The sequence below is a fragment of the Zootoca vivipara genome, chromosome 8 (genome assembly GCF_965207765.1).
Source record: "Zootoca vivipara chromosome 8, rZooViv2.hap1.1, whole genome shotgun sequence".
Classification (NCBI taxonomy): domain Eukaryota; kingdom Metazoa; phylum Chordata; class Lepidosauria; order Squamata; family Lacertidae; genus Zootoca; species Zootoca vivipara.
Genome location: NC_142591.1, coordinates 26,901,820 through 26,920,366, shown reverse-complemented (window position 1 = coordinate 26,920,366; position 18,547 = coordinate 26,901,820). Strand labels below are relative to the sequence as shown.

The 18,547-nt window shown below is 40.2% G+C and overlaps 1 protein-coding gene across 12 annotated transcripts in view; it reads right to left on the bottom strand.

The window, feature by feature from the left end:
- HIVEP1 (HIVEP zinc finger 1) overlaps positions 1 to 18,547 on the bottom strand; it is a 91,221-nt gene that overhangs the window by 12,851 nt on the left and 59,823 nt on the right. For all 12 annotated transcript variants that reach the window (XM_035124484.3, XM_035124479.3, XM_035124487.3 and 9 more), the window contains 4 exons: positions 10,587 to 16,486; positions 5,072 to 5,202; positions 3,262 to 3,437; positions 725 to 826 (listed from right to left, as the gene is read on the bottom strand). In XM_035124484.3, coding sequence (XP_034980375.2) covers positions 725 to 826; positions 3,262 to 3,437; positions 5,072 to 5,202; positions 10,587 to 16,486 — 6,309 coding nt within the window. The remainder of the gene's footprint in view (positions 1 to 724; positions 827 to 3,261; positions 3,438 to 5,071; positions 5,203 to 10,586; positions 16,487 to 18,547) is intronic.

Genomic DNA, 18,547 nt, shown 5'->3' with positions numbered 1-18,547 from the left:
CAATAAATATTATTTTTTTAAAAAGAAAGAAAGAAAATCTACTACCTTGGAGATTGACTTATCCTTTCTATGCTAGTTCTTTACTAGCAGGGAAGTTAAAAAACAACAACAAAAGATAATTCAAAATCAGTATCCCCTCTCTCCTCTCCATCTCCTAAAAGCAAACAAATCTGCAGCCAGAAACAGCTAAGCCCATTCAATTCTGTTAACTGAGAATTCCACCACCTCATTTGGGGCTTGTGAATAAATAAGATAATTATCTGCAAATTTGGCTAATGTATTCCTCTAGACTTTTTAGATGGATGTAATCAGCCAATTGATACACATATTCCATAGTGCATAGTCCCTCTAATATGTTGTTGGTACTAGGCGACATCATTAGGTGTAGAATATATTGGCTGAATTGAGAGATAATGAACATGGGTTCTGTTGTGATTCAAATGAGATCTGGCTTCAGAGGAATCTCATACACATATATATGTAGGATCTCCTGGTACCGACACTACAGTATATGTGCATAGGGACTGAGAGGAAAGTGGGTTCCCAAATACCTTCTAGAACGTTATCATACAGGGAAAGTTAATAGGTGAGTGAAAATTTTAACTCATAAGGCCTGTTCTGTGAAAGCAATATAATAAAAGGTTAGAACAGAGGATGGGAAATATTTAGAAAAGCAAAGCAAATACATGAAAAGTTCTAAATATAAAAAACTGATTTTTTTTACCGTATTCTTCTACATCCTGATCATCTATTAATCCCACTGAGACTCCCAGATCCATGCATTTTTTGCTATGTGCCTTGGACTTCATATGTTTTGTCAAGTTTCCTTAAGAAAAAACAAACAATGCACATTTTTACCAAAACCACATGACCGTAACATTCAGCATGTCACTCTCTGCAGCCAATGACACTTGGGCCATTATTTATCTGTTATTTTATTTAAAAGGTTGACACAAAGCTTTTACAAAGCTTCCAGAGCAGTCGGTATAAACACACAAAATATATAATAGCATGTTAAAAATCATAAAATGCATTTGAAAACTTGGGAGAATAAAAAATGGCCTTGGGTTGCATCCAACTAAGTTATTGTATGGGCAGAACAATTTCCGCTCATGTGGTGGAAATCCCCTTCTCTCCTCCTCCTCCTGGGTGGCCCTGCAACCCCCAAATGTTTTGGGTCCCCCCCCCAACTCTCTGGACCGGGGGGGGGGAGTGCAAGGAGGGGAAGAGAGGGAGGGGAAGTTCAATTGTGTGAATGGAATACCTGCTTGTGCAATGACTTTGTTGGATTCAACCATTTGACTTTTAGGAAAACAAGTTCCAATTTGCATTAATAAATAGCTTCAACAGATGTTCTGCTATTTCCAACAAAAGACAACATTGTAAGAATCCACAATACCTAAGAGACAAATACTTGCTAGGCACATTCTCTTCTGACATGCTACTGTTGAATGAACACATACTAAAATGGCAGAAGATGGATGTGGTAAGAATTGATGTATTAGGTGTGTCTTGTTTCTCCCCTGGATACAAATAGCAGCTCTAAAAGATTTGATATATTTGATATGTTGTTTGGTGACTTAACAATGAATGACAGTATTGTTCAGAAAGTTAGAAAATGACTTTCGCTCAATGGCTGCAACATCCATTTTGTTAGAGTACATACATAAACACAGTAAGTTTGAGCTTGGCCAGAATTTAACCAGGAAGCTGGTAAAGGAAGGCAGCGAAGGCTACACACAAATCATTTTTGTGTGCATTAGTACATTAGATTGTACTGAGAATGGCAGTGTAATAATTATAAGACCAAATCTTACAGTGATATGGAATGCATATTAATCTACAATCGTATGAAATGTAGTTTATATTTATGTTACATATATGCCAATCTTTATTAATAATATTGACATGAGGAAAACGTCATTACGTTGAAGCCCTGATATCTATTTCATCAAAATTAAATCATTTTAATTTAATTTTTAATATTTAGGCTTATAGTTGAGCATATAAACACAAGCATGCCATTAACACCAGTGCCTGCTAAATCTGCTCACAGGATAATCCATGAGCATAGGGAGAATGATTTACCGTATATTCCGGCGTATAAGACGACTGGGCGTATAAGACGACCACCAACTTTTCCAGTTAAAATATAGAGTTTGGGATATACTCGCTGTATAAGAAATACGACCCAGGGTGTAAGACGACCCCCGAATTTTGAGAAGATTTTCCTGGGTTAAAAAGTAGTCTTATACGCAGGAATATACAGTAATACTGAGTTCCTAGTATACAGAAGAGTTGTACAATATTCATGACCTTTTATTTATAAACATCTTAGTAAGGTCAGTTCAATTAAAACTAAGAAACAAGGTGTGTGACACATCTAGAATCTGAACCTATTTGCAAAAAAATGCTATCTCAAAACCAGTTCTGAAGGTATGTCTGCTTAGCAGCTGTAAAGGTAAAGGGATAAAGGGACCCCTGACCATTACGTCCAGTCGTGACCGACTCTGGGGTTGCAACACTCATCTCGCATTATTGGCTGAGTGAGCCGGCGTACAGCTTCCAGGTCATGACTCATGTGGCCAGCATGACAAAGCTGCTTCTGGCGAACCAGAGCAGCGCACGGAAACGCCGTTTACCTTCCCACTGTAGCAGTACCTATTTATCTACTTGCACTTTGACATGCTTTCGAACTGCTAGGTTGGCAGGAGCTGGGACATGGTGCCAATTAAAACATGATGTGTCCTGGAAAAAGACACTCTTTTTCTCTTCTGGGACACATCCTTGTCCCAACAACTGGTCATGCAAACTTCACAGCCTTCACTGGCCTCATCATTGGCATCAGTCAGGAAGGAAAAGGGAAGTCAGTCAAATTCACACCAGTATGAAACTCAAAGACGGCAAATGTTAAAATGCTTTTCTGCAGGATATACTGCACCTTCCCTGCAAAAGGGCTTTTGACTGCTCATTTCCTCCCCATGTCCTACCTCCCACCTTGCCCAATCTGATCTAATGAAGAGATTTGGAGAACTTGAAAGCTTGCATTTGAGAGTGTTACATTTTATCTGGTCTAAAAAGGATATTGCCCTTACTCTAGGTTTTGGAATATTTCTTACAAGCCAACATGGTTCTCCTTTTATTTTTGCGATTTGTTTAAGTTCCCACAGCTTTATTTTATACTTCCAACACGCTTATTGGAAAAGCAACTGTCAGCAGGTTGAAAAAGAAAATCTATAAAGTCATGACAAGCTCACTTACCTTTGGTTTTGAAGGAAAAATTGCAATAGTTGCAGTGGTAGGGACGGACGTCTGTGTGTGTGCGAATATGTTTCTTCAACATACTGGGCTTTTTACAGCGTATTCCACATTCTTCACATATATATTTCCCTCTTCCTCTCCCACGAACATAGACATATTCTTCATTTGACTTGTATCTAATTTAATCAAAACATACCAATAAAATCTATAGCAAACGACAGTGCATTACAGGTCAAGACAGGTTGCACACCTAATTTCCAGACACAGGAACTACCCACCCACAGCACTTCTGTATTAACAGGATTCAGCCCTTCACAGCCTACAGACCAGGGGTCAGCAAACTTTTTCAGCAGCGGGCCGGTCCATTGTCCCTCAGACCTTGTGGGGGGCCGGACTATATTTTTATTGGGGTGGTGGTGAACGAATTCCTATGCCCCACAAATAACCCAGAGATGCATTTTAAATAAAAGCACACATTCAACTCATGTAAAACACACACTGATTCCCGGACCGTCCATGGGCCAGATTGAGAAGGCAGTTGGGCCAGATCCAGCCCCCGGGCCTTAGTTTGCCTACCCATGCTACAGACAGTCCAACACCTTAACAGCCTCTTCTGATTCCAATACAATGGAAAGAGAGAGCCACATATCATCAATGTTTTGATGGCACCATCCTCCAAATCCCTGGATGGCAGCTCCCAGAGGTTTTATATACGGTAATGTTAACTAGCATAGGTAGGTGAACGCACCCACATGAAATCACACATTCTAAAAACTGAGCAACAATATCCTAGTACTAATTTCTGGTAGAGATCCTGGTAGGAGCAGAAACCAAAGTTATAGTTTGCAGGTCCTGTTTTCTAATCACAATGCATTCCCAGGAAATCGTTCATTAGGTGACAATTTCCATTATTTCCAATGGGAACATTTCTAATCCATGATCTCTCTCCCCTCCCCCACCATGGTTTTGTCCTAAAATGGCTGCAGCCAACCAGCAAAAAAAGAGGGGGAAACTTATTTGTCCAATCTCTCCTACTCCCTGATGTGTCTGTTCTCTCTCCCACATCCCTCTCTCCATGGTTTCTGCTTGAAAATAGGTGCCATTGACCAGTGAAGCACAAACAAGTAAGGAAGGGGGCAAACTCTGGTTGTTTGAATATCTGAATCAGCCATGCATGTAGCGATGTTTGGGCACAATTCTTTATTTCCAGATAATGGAATGTGCAGATATTGAGTGTTCTGATGGCGGGAGCTGCATGTTCCTTCAACTACCACCTCCAAGTCAGTGCAGAAGAACACCATTGTCAATACCATCAAAAGCCACTGAGAGGTCAAGGAGAACGAAATGCCCTCTTGTCTGCGTCTACTGTTTTGATCTAAACCACCTATGGCCTACCACACAAGTAGTCATGATCTGGTTTCATCTGGTAAATATTTGTAGGAAATTAGTTGTTTAGAACTAAGGCTCTTGCTGTTTTGGTTTGCATTTGGGATATTTGACTCCAAGCTCACTAAAAAATCAGGTTGAAGAATTAAGTGTTAAAACACCAGGAGGGAAAAATAGCTATGTGGGTGAGAGATTTGACATCACAAGTGCTGAACGAAGGCCAGGGGTGGGAGGCAGGGGATACTGTGGAGCAAGTAATTTTGAACATACCAAGCCATTTTGGTTGTTTGTATGACTAGAATCTGGATCACGATCTAATCAGGTTCACAATAACACCTTATTCTACTGAGCTACCAAGAGATAATGACTTCCATACAAAATATTAATAAAGTATTGCATTACTTTTAGGGGGGGGAATACTTACCCTCCATCAAATATTTTCACTCTTCTTGGCTCACTTTTGGCTAAGGAATTATCATTATCTTGATCAGTGCTTATTTCAGAGTTTTCTTTATTGCTGAATTCCCTTGCTGCCTTTTGTTTAACTAATGCCCGCTGAAAAAAATGTAAATTGTTACATTTCTTATTATAAGCAGCTTAATGTATCTACCGAAGTAGTATTGCTAGTGAGTATCTGGCAAAATAGGAGTTGAAGATTACCATTTTCAGGCACAGTTGTTTATGTGTTGACAATAAAACTAAGTTTTATTTTTGTGACAATTGCTACACCCAGTTCAATATGCTCATTAGAGGGAGAACAGGAAGAGAAAGTAATTACAAAAATGTTTATATGGTTATATACTTGAAGGAACATGTGTTTATGTTTTTGTCCAGAAGTAGCCGTCTGTAAATGATTTAGGAGTTATTGGGGAGGAGGGGGGAGAGATTCCCCAATGCAGTTTTTCAAGCTTATATCTATTGCCAGAGAAAATCAACATGCCAGTTGTATAAGGAAGTGAAATATGTTTAATATACTGCATTTAGGCTACACAAATAAAAGAAACAAAAACAAGTTTGTTTGGCAGTTTTCAGTCTGTTTTACAGTTCTATAGTTTTCAGTCTAGCATCTATCTTGGAACTACTCCCAAGAACACAAACCCTGATCATGCTCAGTTCCAACCCTCCTCAAGAAACACTTTTGAATTGGGGCTACTAGGTAGCAACCGCATAAAGGTATCTTACACTCCTTCCCCTTTTGTTTATACTGTCAATATATACTGTAATCTATATATTGGTAGTAAGAATGCAGAAGCCAGTGGGAAAAACAGAACAAAACAATAATTTCCTAAATACGAGACACTGGTCTTAACCCACAAAATCCCTTGTTTTTATAAATGCAACCTCTCCCTGGGCTTGGGGATTCTGTCTGAATGGCATAGTGCAGGCATCCCCAAACTGCGGCCCTCCAGATGTTTTGGCCTACAACTCCCATGATCCCTAGCTAACAGGACCAGTGGTCGGGGAATTGTAGTCCAAAACATATGGAGGGCCGAAGTTTGGGGATGCCTGGCATAGTGTAACTGTGAGTGTTTCTGGCTCATCCAGATGTTCTATCTCTGTGTGTGTCTCAGAGACACACCTGAAACAGTTCTACGATCTGATGCAGGGGCTGTGGACTGGCATAATCAATGTGAAGTCTTGCCCAAGGTCATTATTATCATTCCCTTGGGTGTAAGGGTGCTTTTGAAGGAGCATGACGGATAGATTGACAAGCACCACTCCACTGCACTCCTGTCTCAATCTGCTGGTGGCCATCACACATAAACTACATGCTAATCTTTTCATACAATGCCAGGATGGACTTCATGCAACAAATTCAGCACAGCAGAAATTGCATAGTACAATTCCCTGGTAGTACAACAATCTGAGAGCCCAATAATACTCATCCATCCTGGATAGCCAATGACTCCCTATGCTGATAATTGGGTGTTAATATGTGCTCCCCCCCCACACAATCCAACCACTAATTATCTTCACCCTCTAAATAATAGAGAATCTTGGGTCAGTCACCCGTTTAATATTTGCTGGATCAGGGATGTGGATAGCAGTTCAATAAGAAAAACGGTTTCAGTAGGCTGAGGTACTGACTTTGATCGATCTGGCAGTGGAAATCTGCTAAAGGGATCAGCATTACCCAGGGCTTGACCTGGCTTATATTCAAATTTGTAGTCCTATGCAGACAACGTCAAGCCCATCTTGGGATTCTAGCAGACAGCACTGGCTTGTTCTCTCCCTGCAGACCCCGAAGAGGTTTATGATCAGATTGTATGACAAAACACCTATCTAGATACGAATGGGATTTCTTTTCAGAAAACACTGTTAACACTTTACATTCTAGTTGTGAATAGTTTTCTCCCCCTGCTAAGGCCAGTGACCTTGATGCAAACTAATGGAGTGTTCTGATCCAGTAGGCATTTGGTGGGCTAAAAGTGTTTCTTGAGAAGAACTGGAACCTGTTTATGTCATTCATGCTCCTTATTCCTTATAATGCCCATAAAGGACCTCTTTTGTCTTGTGATGCTTTGCCATATGAAGTTCTTTATGGTTATTATAATGGATAAGGAGCTTGGATGACTTAAATACAGTAGGTTCTATTTATGCCTTGTGGCCACTAGGTGGCAACCACATAGCATTCTCCTTGATTGATGTTTCTCTCTCTCCCCACCCCCACCCTCCAACATTTCTCTTTGTATTGGTCAAACTCTACACTGACAAGCATTTGTCAACTGAAAACTAATCCTTACAATCCTTCCATGACTGTAAAATGTCCAATTATTTGTCATTCAACAAATCTGTTGAAATTAATAGACAAATAACTTAAATCCATTTATTTCAATGGGTCTAGTCTGAGTATCGGTAACACGGGCTATCTCCCCATGGACTTGCTCTGCATCCAGCATCATAAAACGACATAAAACGTGTTTATTAGAAATCTAGTGACAATGTAGACAAGAAATCCTGGTTGGTTGGATTCAACAGAATAGGTCATCATGTATTTCCATCTTCTGAACAGATAGCAGAAAGATCACAGGAAGCATAAACCTCAAGTCAATGTAGAACACAAGCTTTTGATGCCTTGCAGCGAATTAGACAGAAAGCATGAAGTGCTAACTATACTATACATGTTGTATATTTCAATGGTATGACTTATAGCATTTACTACTGGTCACTGATGGGGCTAGCTGTGAACATCAACTGGGAACATGCTCTTTTTGCTGCTGCATAGCTGATGTCACATATGACATCCATGTTTGGGGAGAAATGGTCTTGTGGACTAAATTAGGATCCCTACTGGGTCTAATGAGGGCCATGGGCCTGAGGTTCTCCACTGTTGGACTATACCAACCAATACAGTACAGGAAATTTCATGCAACAATGCATAAACTTTAACAACACTGAGACTTACACATGGTTTCAGAAAATGAAACATCACAAAAAATGAACTGTTTATGTAAAGCACCAGTAATGTTCATTTTTACACCACCTTGTTAAGATTCAAGTAATCAGGGCAAATATTTTTAAGGGTTACATGACCAGGCTGCAAGTGTGTTACACTGACTTTTTTGGTCAACTATTCCACATCTCAAAGAAATTTGTCTTGAGCATCAATGGCTGATAACTTTTCAGGCCAATTCAGAGATGGTTATGATGGAGCACTCTCTTTTACTCAAAGTGAATTCCTTCCTCATCTGTTAAATACTGTGAACGGGACAAAAATTAACTGAACAAATGAAGCCAGTTTTTTTTTGCTTAACAAGGACTGAAGTAGGTTAAGGACCTTGGTTAAGTGAGGAACTTAATCTTCACTTCAACTAACTTTGGCTCCAACATATCCAAAACTAGTTAAAACATGAGAAGAGGTAACTTCATTCAGGAGATGATGTGTGTGAGCCACTCCTGATCTCAAAAATTATGTCTGAACAAGCTCTGCATACACAATTAAGATTTTGCCCACCCCCCAAATTCTCTTCTGCATTCATGGTCCATAGTTATAGTTTATAACTGGTTACAATGCTAAAAGTTTCCCTGTTTGCATTCTGAAAAACCCTTAAATAGTTGCAGCTGTACAATGACAACAGATTCAGAGTCTTTAAATGTGCATAGTCAGACATAAGATCTGGAAAGCTTCGCTGCAGTTCATATGCATCAGACTACCACACTTTTTTCTGAGGTAGGGGAAATTTATGTTGGACGTGTACTTGAAAATCTCTCTTTAGAATCTGAAAGATATCTGCTTTTCGTTAAACAAGTTTCGACCCTTTAGGGATGTTGAAAATATCTTACAAACATGAAACTTTGAAAATGGCAGATAAAAGAATCTTACAATTATTTTCTCGCATAGCTAGTGAGAAATTTGGCATGTTCCACCCAAACTTGTAAAAAATATGTTTATCTAATAGTGAAATACAACAAAGGCACACATTCAAAGATTCAGCATATGGCTCTGGCAGAAAAACTGCAGGTAGTTTCTGAAAGGAGGTTTTTCTCCATTTAGAGAAGCTGGAAAACAGCATCTTTTATAGATTTATTTGAAGGAGAGCTTAAATTCTCTCTTTCCATTTTCAGACTTGCACTAGAAAATGAACTAAAGACACCAATTATCAATAACTGTGTTTTACTGCTAAGATTCACTGGCTCTTGTACTCTGGTGAACATCTAGAGCTTTGTGTATGCAGGGCCTGCCCTATTCTTTTCCAAGTTAAGAAATGCTCAAAGTGTAGAATGTGAATTTCTTCTTGCATTTGTAGAGCATTTCTGGGCTTCTGGACCTTGTGTGAGGTCTGGTCATTCCTTCAAAATCTCTAAATGGCACATCCTACTACAAGGAAATACATAGTTTTAGATGCTACTCCTCATGTTGTAAGATCTGCAGGTGAAGTATTAGACTGGGTCAGAAAGTAAGAACGATGAGCTTATTCAATGGAAGTGCCACATGATGTAAATACAGTCATTGGAATATTAGATATTGGGATGAAGTAAATATAAAAGGATCATTGGATGCAGGAATTCCTTCTGTGAGCGCAAGTGGATGAATGCAAAAAGGGATTTCATTGTCCCACTAGTTTTCAAAACCTAAAAATCCAACTTTGGTTTTTTTAGGATCAGGCAGGGATTTCCATTCATCTATTCCACTGGCTTCAAAATTAATGCCCACATTTCTCTGTAAAATAAATTCTATTCAATAATACAACTCCCCCCCAAAATCTTCTCTTTTCCTTTATAAAAATTTTCTACAAGCCAACACAGTGCAGTACTATAATAAGATGTAAAAATATTTTAAAGAAAAGGAGCCCATGCATGCCTTTTGTTTCACAGACTCATGGCAAAGCAGAATGTCAATTTTGTTTTAGCTATATGCATAAAATGCCTATTGCATTTTAGTGCAACTAAAACTTTCCTCTTCTCTGAGGTTTATGTAGCTAAACCTCTTGACCCCAATGAAGTGTTCATACAGAAAACTCCTCTGCAGTTCTGACATGACAGAACACTGCTATTCCTAAAGGATCTCAAGTTATGTGTCACTGTGTGTAGGCCTTGCCCTGTGGGGAAATGAGCTGTGAAGAAGTATAAGACACCTTAACATTACATTCCATGAAATTCAATAGAGGAATTTTAAAGAATAATATTAGCTCTTCTGGGAATTTCAAGTGTCCAAACAATATCCAAAAGCTCTTTACACAATTTTTTCTGCACAATTTTTAAAATTAGGATATGGCTTTCATGAGATGTGATAAATCTCTAAAAATTTAGCTAGGTAAAGATAGCTCAACATTTATACAGTGGTGCAATAAAGCAGTATTAACAATGCACCAACAGAGTTCAACGAGTTTTCCTCCCAAATGCAAATAAGTTATCCACATTTTTAAGAGCCTACGTATATACTTTAGTATAAACACTTGAATTCCCCCCTTAAAATAAATATGTTTTATGCATAGTACCTTAAGTAAGTTGTTCTTCCACTTGCTTGAGTAGACCAGTATGTCAGATTTGAAGTTGGTACTTATTGCTAGAGTATAAGATGGTTTTCCAGCTTTCTGTTTTGAATTCAGAAGGGAAAGAGCAAGTTTTGTCGGCAAACCAAGTGGATTGGGATTGTCAGGACTGACAGACCAAGAAGAATAAACTGAAGTCTTTTGGTCATTTTGCAACAGATGCACAGGCTTCCTTTTTAACAAGTAACACCATGTAAAGTTTGTTGTAGTCTTTAGGCTTGGAAAAGATAGTCGCTGTATATCATCCGCATTCACGACGGACAAAGCAGCTCCAGATTTTGCTTGGCTCAAAACACTGGACTGCTTATCATCATTCACTTCTGGGGACATCCTCTCTTGACTGTTATCTGGAACCTTTAGAAAGGAAGTCTGACTATTCAGTGAAGTAGATTCAGCTGACTTTCTGACTGCAAACCTTCCAGTTTCAGAGATCGATGGGTTATCGTATTCTAAAGGCTCCTTTATGAGTGAAGAAGCCCCACACCGAGCAGATTCAGCTGAACCAGGCAGCAGAAGATCTGACGAATCACCAGCTCCAGTGCTTTTATCATCTAGATCTAATGAGAAACCTTCTAGGGGCTCAACTGTGCAGATCTGCCGCACTAAGAGCGGCTTTTTTTGCTTGTTAGGTTCGCTAGCCTTTACGGTCAAAGGATGCAGTGAAATAGTACCTGTAGTGCAAGCAGCTCCACTTTCATCTTTAACACGCTTCTGGTGTTTTTCCATGGCAATGTCTAAACTATTGGCTGGCGAGAGCATGCGCTTACTTGAGGCTGTGGCTTCCTGCTGAGGGAAAAGTCCACCAACTGGCACTTTCTGAATCATATTTGAGGACCCCAGGGAAGCTGAATTTTTGCTTTCTGTCTCACAAATCAAATTTTCAAACACAGATGCTGGCTGTGAACTTGGCAAACACCTCAGATGATCTTTGTGGGATTTTGGCAGCTGAGTTTGATCTTTGACTGTTGGCACTGATGCAGTGTTTATTTTACAGAGAGACTGGTTTACCTGATCCCGTGTTACCAAAATTTGAGGAAGGGGTGCAACAGCAGCCAAACCATATGATGGAATATTACTGTGAATGCGCACGGGGATGAAGGGTGCAACATGATACATTCCACCACTGCAATTATTGGGAGCAGTTCGTTGCAAGGGTGGTGCCACATATGGCTTGGACACTTTGTCATTCAGTTTAGTATGTATTTCAAATGAAGACCCAGTCTGCTCTGTGCCAGCTGCACCTGGAAGACCTAAAGGATATTGCTTTCCTATGTGCAGTGCTTTAACTTGAAGCTGATATTTGGGAGCAAAACAGTCTTCTTGCATACTATGCTGACCAGCAACCATGCTCATGCTTTTCTGAGTTCCAAGTGATGATCCCTTGAAAGCTGATTGGGAATACTGATTGAGTGAAGCTTGCTGACCAGGATGATGTAAACTAGAGCCTAAAGAGCGTTCACTAGAAGGCGGGTTAAGAGAGTTGTTGCTCTTCGCTGACTGCGACTCACGCAAAGGCTTGATGTAAGTCTGGGGGTTCTGAGAACTTGAAGACAATTCCTCGGGTTTCCCAGAGCCCTGCAACCTCTGCAAGGACACTGAAGAAATATCTGTTGCAGGACTTATTTGAAAAGAAGTACTTGATATGACATCAGGCTGATTCTTTTCTGGAGCAATATTTAAAGATATTTGTCTTACAAGGGGGCCCCTTCTCCTTTCTAACAAAGGTACATGTCCACTGCCAGAAGTCAGTTTAGAAGTAGATATCTCTAGAAGTGAGGCAGGCTTGGATGGAACTGCACTTCCACAGTCAAATGACTTGCTTCTGTAATCGGCAACTTCCATGGACGGCTGGGTACAGTTAATTTGTTCAGAAGCAGCACGTCGCATTTCTCTGAAATGAGGACCAGGCACACCAAGCGTATTTGAACTTGTAGGAATTGTAAGAAATTCCAAGGATTTATTTGTAGGCTCTGCTTTGGAAGCAACCTCATTCTTAGATACGTCATCTTTATCAAAAGAATTTGAGAAACTAGATGCACGTGACAAGCTACTCTCCCGACTGAGACTTCTAGAAAGCGTAGATTCAAAACTCGACTCAGCAGAAGAATGCTCCATTTCAGCCAAGCGAATTCTTTTCTTTTTTGGTGGAAGTTTTTCTGTGGGTAGCTTTGATAAGGTTTCACTACGCTGCGGCCAGTTAAATTTTTCTGTCTTGTCCTGATCACTGCATTGGCTTTCCTGATCTCTATCAGGCTCTTCTGTCACCAGTATTTCAGGAACCTGGATGTTATGCTGGCGAACAAGTCTTAGTGGTTGCATTGGTGCACTCTTTTCATTAGAAGTGACTTGACGTTCATGCAGCTGAACTCTTGAGGCTTCTGCTACTTGAGGACGGTGGGAGGGACTCAGGAGAGAATGTTTCTCCTCTTGAGCTATAATGGTACTCAAGGAATGGAGCTTCACAGCTTTGTTAGCATCCTGAAGGGAAACTGGTGATACCCTTTCAAATGAATCTGATTTTTCAAATGAACTAGGTCTGCTTAAGGAGTTTGTGTGCTGAATTACTGAAATCCCGGCTTGTCTTTTCAGTTCTTTTTTTTCTGGTGCCACTGGAACAGCCTGCTTCTCCCCATGCAACATCAGCTTTGGCCCCACAGTCTGCTCTGCGCCATGAGTCTCCAGCTCATCTTGTGCCAGTTTCTGTAGGGAAATACTACGTGAACCTAGAACAGCGGCAGTGTGTTTGGAGACACTGATTGTATTTCCGAGTTTGTTTTGACACTCTGACCCAGCTATGCTCTTTGACAAACTACTACTTGTATCATTTGTCTGCAGTTCATCATCATCATCCCCCACACTTTTCATTTTCCTCCTTTTTCTTATCTGAGATGTCTGCTCCCAGACACCGGTTGAAGTGGCAACTCGATAGTGAAGAATTTGGGGTTGTGTACTGTTCAAGACCGTCTTGTGCTCAGAATCTCGTATAGCTGCCTTGGTTTTTGGTCCATGTAACTCTGAACAATAGAACTTTTTGTGGTTTTCAAAGTTTTCCAGTTTTCTATATCTGTTTCTGCAAGTCTCACACTCAAACATTGTCCCTCGGCCTTGTTGTGACTTTTTTTTATCCATAGTTGACCCTTGTACAAATGATTTGCTTCTTGACATTAAAAATTCACTTGATGTGCTGCATCCATAACTTTCATCTACAGATCGTGTTTGTCCAAAAGTGTGCCCTTCACTGACCGAAGAATCTTCTATTGCTGCTTGCCGAACAAGGGTGCGAGGGTGTCCACCTTGGAGCTGTGGAGTAGCAGGTCCTGGCACAAAGACATCATCATACAAGGAGCCAATTTTATCATCGAAAGACTGACTTCCACGTAGGGGGTGAGGGGGAGGTATTACATTTGTAGGTACAGCTGAATAACTGGTAGTTGGCATAGAATTACTTCTCGTTATAGGTAAACAGTCAAGAGTTGGTACAGACAGCAGAAAAACCTGCTTTGATTTCTCAGTAGGTGTAAAAGGAGACTTTGGAATATCGGAGCTTGAGCTAGTCCTTCTACTCATAGGCTTTAGGTCAAACTGAAATGAGTCTTTAAAAATGTAGGACTTTGGAGAATCAATACTGCCTCTTCTTGAAAGGGATGTTCTCCGTGGCTTCACACTATCCAACTGTTTGTCATCCACTACAGCCTCATTATCAGATATTAACTTTGAAATGCGTTCTTCAAGTGTTTTTGTGGCCAGAGGCGGTCTCATCTGGCCAGATGAAAGCAAGGTCTTGTCAGCACAAATGGTTTGCACAACAGATGCCACAGTGGTGTTCATTCGTGGCACACAACTTTTACTTGAGTCTTTTTCGGAAGAAGGCAGTCCTTTCATAAATGGAGCTGGTGGACTCATGGTCTGATCAGCACTTTCTGAACGTGAAAAGTAGCCTGAATCAGTGCTACCTAAACTTCTGGGGCTCAAGAGACATTTTACTTGCTGATCCTGAGAACAATCTGTCGCCTGCTGTCTTTGTAGTTGTGCATGTATTGCTGTCCCTACAGGGGTCCCAAGCTGTTCCTCGGAAACGCTTGTTTCAGTTTTCTGATGTTGCTTAGCATCAGATTCATTTACCAGCACACGTGTTAAATTTGGTTTCACATTTGTTACTTTCAAGTCCCCTTGTTGTTGTGTTTTAGAAAGTGTAGAGGTGGGATCTGCTACTTTGGGGCTATCTGATCTCAAAGGAGATACATTAGCAGGGCAAACAATCACCTTGGGTAAAGCTGTCCTTGGTTGCATAGATGAGTCCTGAAATGAGGAGTCACCCAGCATATATTCCGGATTCCTTAAAGAAATGGGACTACCTTTGTGCAATGAGTCAGAATTGGAAGGTATTTTCACTACATGCACAGGTTCAATTTCTAATGATCCTTGGTCTTCTTGTCTTTCATCAGCTGTGCCTTCATCATCACTGTCACCACTTTCTTCCACATCTGAATGGATGCTAAGTGCTTTGTCAGATTCATGGGAGAGAAACCCACTAGAATCTGGCTGGAGGACAAGTCCAAGTTTGATAGCATGAGCATGAGACTTCTTGTGCTTATACAGATTGCTTTTGGTCTTAAATGAAAATCCGCAAGTCTCACAAGGATATGGTCGTTCTCCTGTGTGGGAGCGGATGTGCTTTAGGAGAACACTGGGCTTGGCACAAGCCCTATTACAATACTCACAGACATATTTCCCTAGTTTTTTAGGCTTCTGGACTTTTAGAAGGTTACATATTTGTTCTACACCATGGCTGACAACTGAAGCTATCTGGGCTGAGTTGTACAAGGGAGCTATAGATAACTGGGTGGTAGAGCTAGAGGGATGAACTGACAACGGAGATTTTGCTACTAGCTGGTTTTGAGAAAAAGCCTGAGTAACAGAGGATTGGGGGCTCATTATTGAAGAGGTTACTGCTATGCTGTATATATTCTGGACTTTGAGATTTTCCAGGTTCGGGTGTTGCACCAGAGAATTAGTGAAGCTCTGACATGGAGCAATTTGTTGGTTTTGTTGCCCAGCTTTAGCAAGAACTTGCTCTTGTGAGTGATCAGCTGAGGGCATCTGTGCTTGTTCACTCTTCCCTGATGTTGCTACATGCACAGTCTGTGAAGTGCAAGGAAGAAATTGAGATCCAGCTACAAATTCTGGCTGCACCAAAGCGACATGACTTTGGACACTCAGTGTATTGGATGTGAGACAAGAAGAGGCGCTTGCAGTTTTATTTGGTCTCAGTTTTTCTATTTGCATCCCACTGAAAGGGCACTCTTGTGCTAAGGTGTTCAGCTCAGGCTCCATAGCTTTCAGTAAGACATCGAATGCAGTATTTGTACATGAGGATGAATGACTACAATCAACAAAAGTAATACATTCATTATTGTCAGCCTTGGCTGCACTTGAGCTAGTGGAACCCTTCTTCACTGTTAAGTTTAACTGGGATGAACTGTGGTCTTCTACTGGCCATTTATTCAAGTCCAAGGATTGAGGTAACAGAGACAATTTGGGGTGCACTGAAGTCTCAGGTTTGGATGTTTTAATAGCTACCTCACTGCTAAGCACCCCCTCATTTTGTTTGTTTTGTTTCCCATTCTGCGTTGCCAAACTGTGCACTTCTTTTAGGAGCTCTGAAGTATCAGGAAGGATGTTAGACAATGAAGAAGGCTCTTCTACTTTTTCTTTAGGCTTTGCCCGAGCTGGAGTTCTCAAAGGCGATTTTGGTATTTTCGTCAGGTGATTCTCAGTTACAATCTTTTTACGTTTCACACCTTTAACTGTGTCCGTGCTCCCTCTTGTAGCAGCCTTGGAGATTTCTGTCAAACACAAAGAAATAAAAGTCAAATGGTGAGTCTGCAAATATTATCAGCATCATTTACATAGTACTTTCAACATATTAAATGTTGCCCAGTCTTTATCCACACCTTGCTACCTATTTAATACCATTCCATTTAGCAATTTAGGAACTGAGGCAGAAGATAGTAATTTGCTCAAGAGCACCTAAAGTTCGTGAGTCTGACTGAGTTTGAGTTTAATACAGCATTTCACTGAATCACACTAGTTTTAAGTACATTCTTAATTTACAGAATTTGCTTCAGAGACCCCTCTCAAACTTATTTCAGTTCTTGTACATATTAATTCTATTCCAATTTCATCATGTTTTCATTACTACTATACAAACCATTTGCTCAGTTAACTGAATTATATATGAATGAAATTCATTAGGATGAATCTTGGTCCAACAATGTTCCCTCATCTTGTCTCTGGGTGTACTCAAGAGTAACTCCATTAAAACCAATGCTTTTAGCTCATGATTAACTTAATTGATTTCAGTGGGTCTATCTTGAGTGGATAACATATATACTAGTTCAGTTTGGACACTCTGGTCCTTGGTCCCCTCCAAAATCTATTATACAGGCCCTAGGGTGATAGATTGATAGATTGTCCAAAAACAGTTTGAAGTCCATATTGTGAAATTGGTTTCATAATTTTTGACCCGTCAATATATTGCGAATCATGGAGTGTGTGGGTGTGAAAAACCGTGAAACCAGCTAATGCCTTTACATAGCTCTATCCTTATTTTGGACATTGTGATATATCACAAAGTTCAGCTGGTGATATATCGTAATGTTGAAAACCGGATATTGCCCAGCCCTACTGTTCACCTCTACACAGTTCCATCCTTATTTCAGGCATCGTGATATATTGATATATCACAATGTTTAACTGGTGAAATGTTGTGATGTTGAAAACCAGTTATCGTCCAGCCTTAATGGGCCCACCTTCAGCACATGGGTCTGTTTCTAAGCTGCTCTATTCAAATGGAATACTTCGTGAACAAGAAATACTACGGTAAAGATGGGGAACCAGTGGTTCTCCAAATGTTGCTGGACTCCCACCATCCTTGATGGCTGGGACTGCTATATTTGGAAGGCCACATTTCCCCCATTCCTAAGAGAATACAAAACATAATTCTGCAACCAAGTTTTCATTTGAGTTAGGTGGGGAAGGCAAATATCTAAAAGGCATTTGCACTTCTGGCCTCTAGACCTTTAAAATATTCACTTGAAAACATTTGATTGGAAGTTTCTTTTGTTGAGACGTCGTTGTACTCAGCAAAAATCAATGCATTCATGTATTCTTTCTTCATGTTTAAGACAGAATTGTCAGAATAGCTTTGAAAGATTAAGTGCTAAATTAAGCATACTCAGTGTGTTTTCTTCTCTATTGTCAAAACAATCCCAGCTCTGCTGGGTCTGGCACCCGTTACTGATTTTCTGAGTAGATTTCAACAGTGAGAGATTTAAAGCATATGCACTTACAAATGTTATGTTTTCTTCAAGAATCATCAGCAGAAATTAACTTCTCCATTCAGAGAAGAAGTTAAGAGCAATTATCTTGAATTAGAATTCTATGTCAATGGTATGGAAACAACTAAGACACTGAATTTAGATGGGGGAAAGGCAGCCGGGACTGGATATCAAACAAGTTGCAGGAAGACATGGCCTCAGTGAATACAATTGTGGACAACCCAATGCTTCTGAAAAGATATGAGCCCTATTCTTCCTCAGGCACAATATGTTTCAGCCTAGAAAACATGTAAAGTTGAGCAGTCAAAGGAATGAGGACTGGCTGAAATATACAGCAATATAGAGATTCACCCAACAAGAAACAGAATGGGATGAATGAAGCCTGACTGAGACAGAAGGAACAACCAGCTTGCTGTAGCCTAGGTTACATTGGGGAAACTGATACCTGTCAAGAATTTATTTTGCTTTTAAAATTAAGCTATGATCTGGGTTAGCAGAAATGGACAACAGTACATATTCATGCTTGGATAAAGCCAGTGATGTATAAAAGAAAGGATTTGATTACCT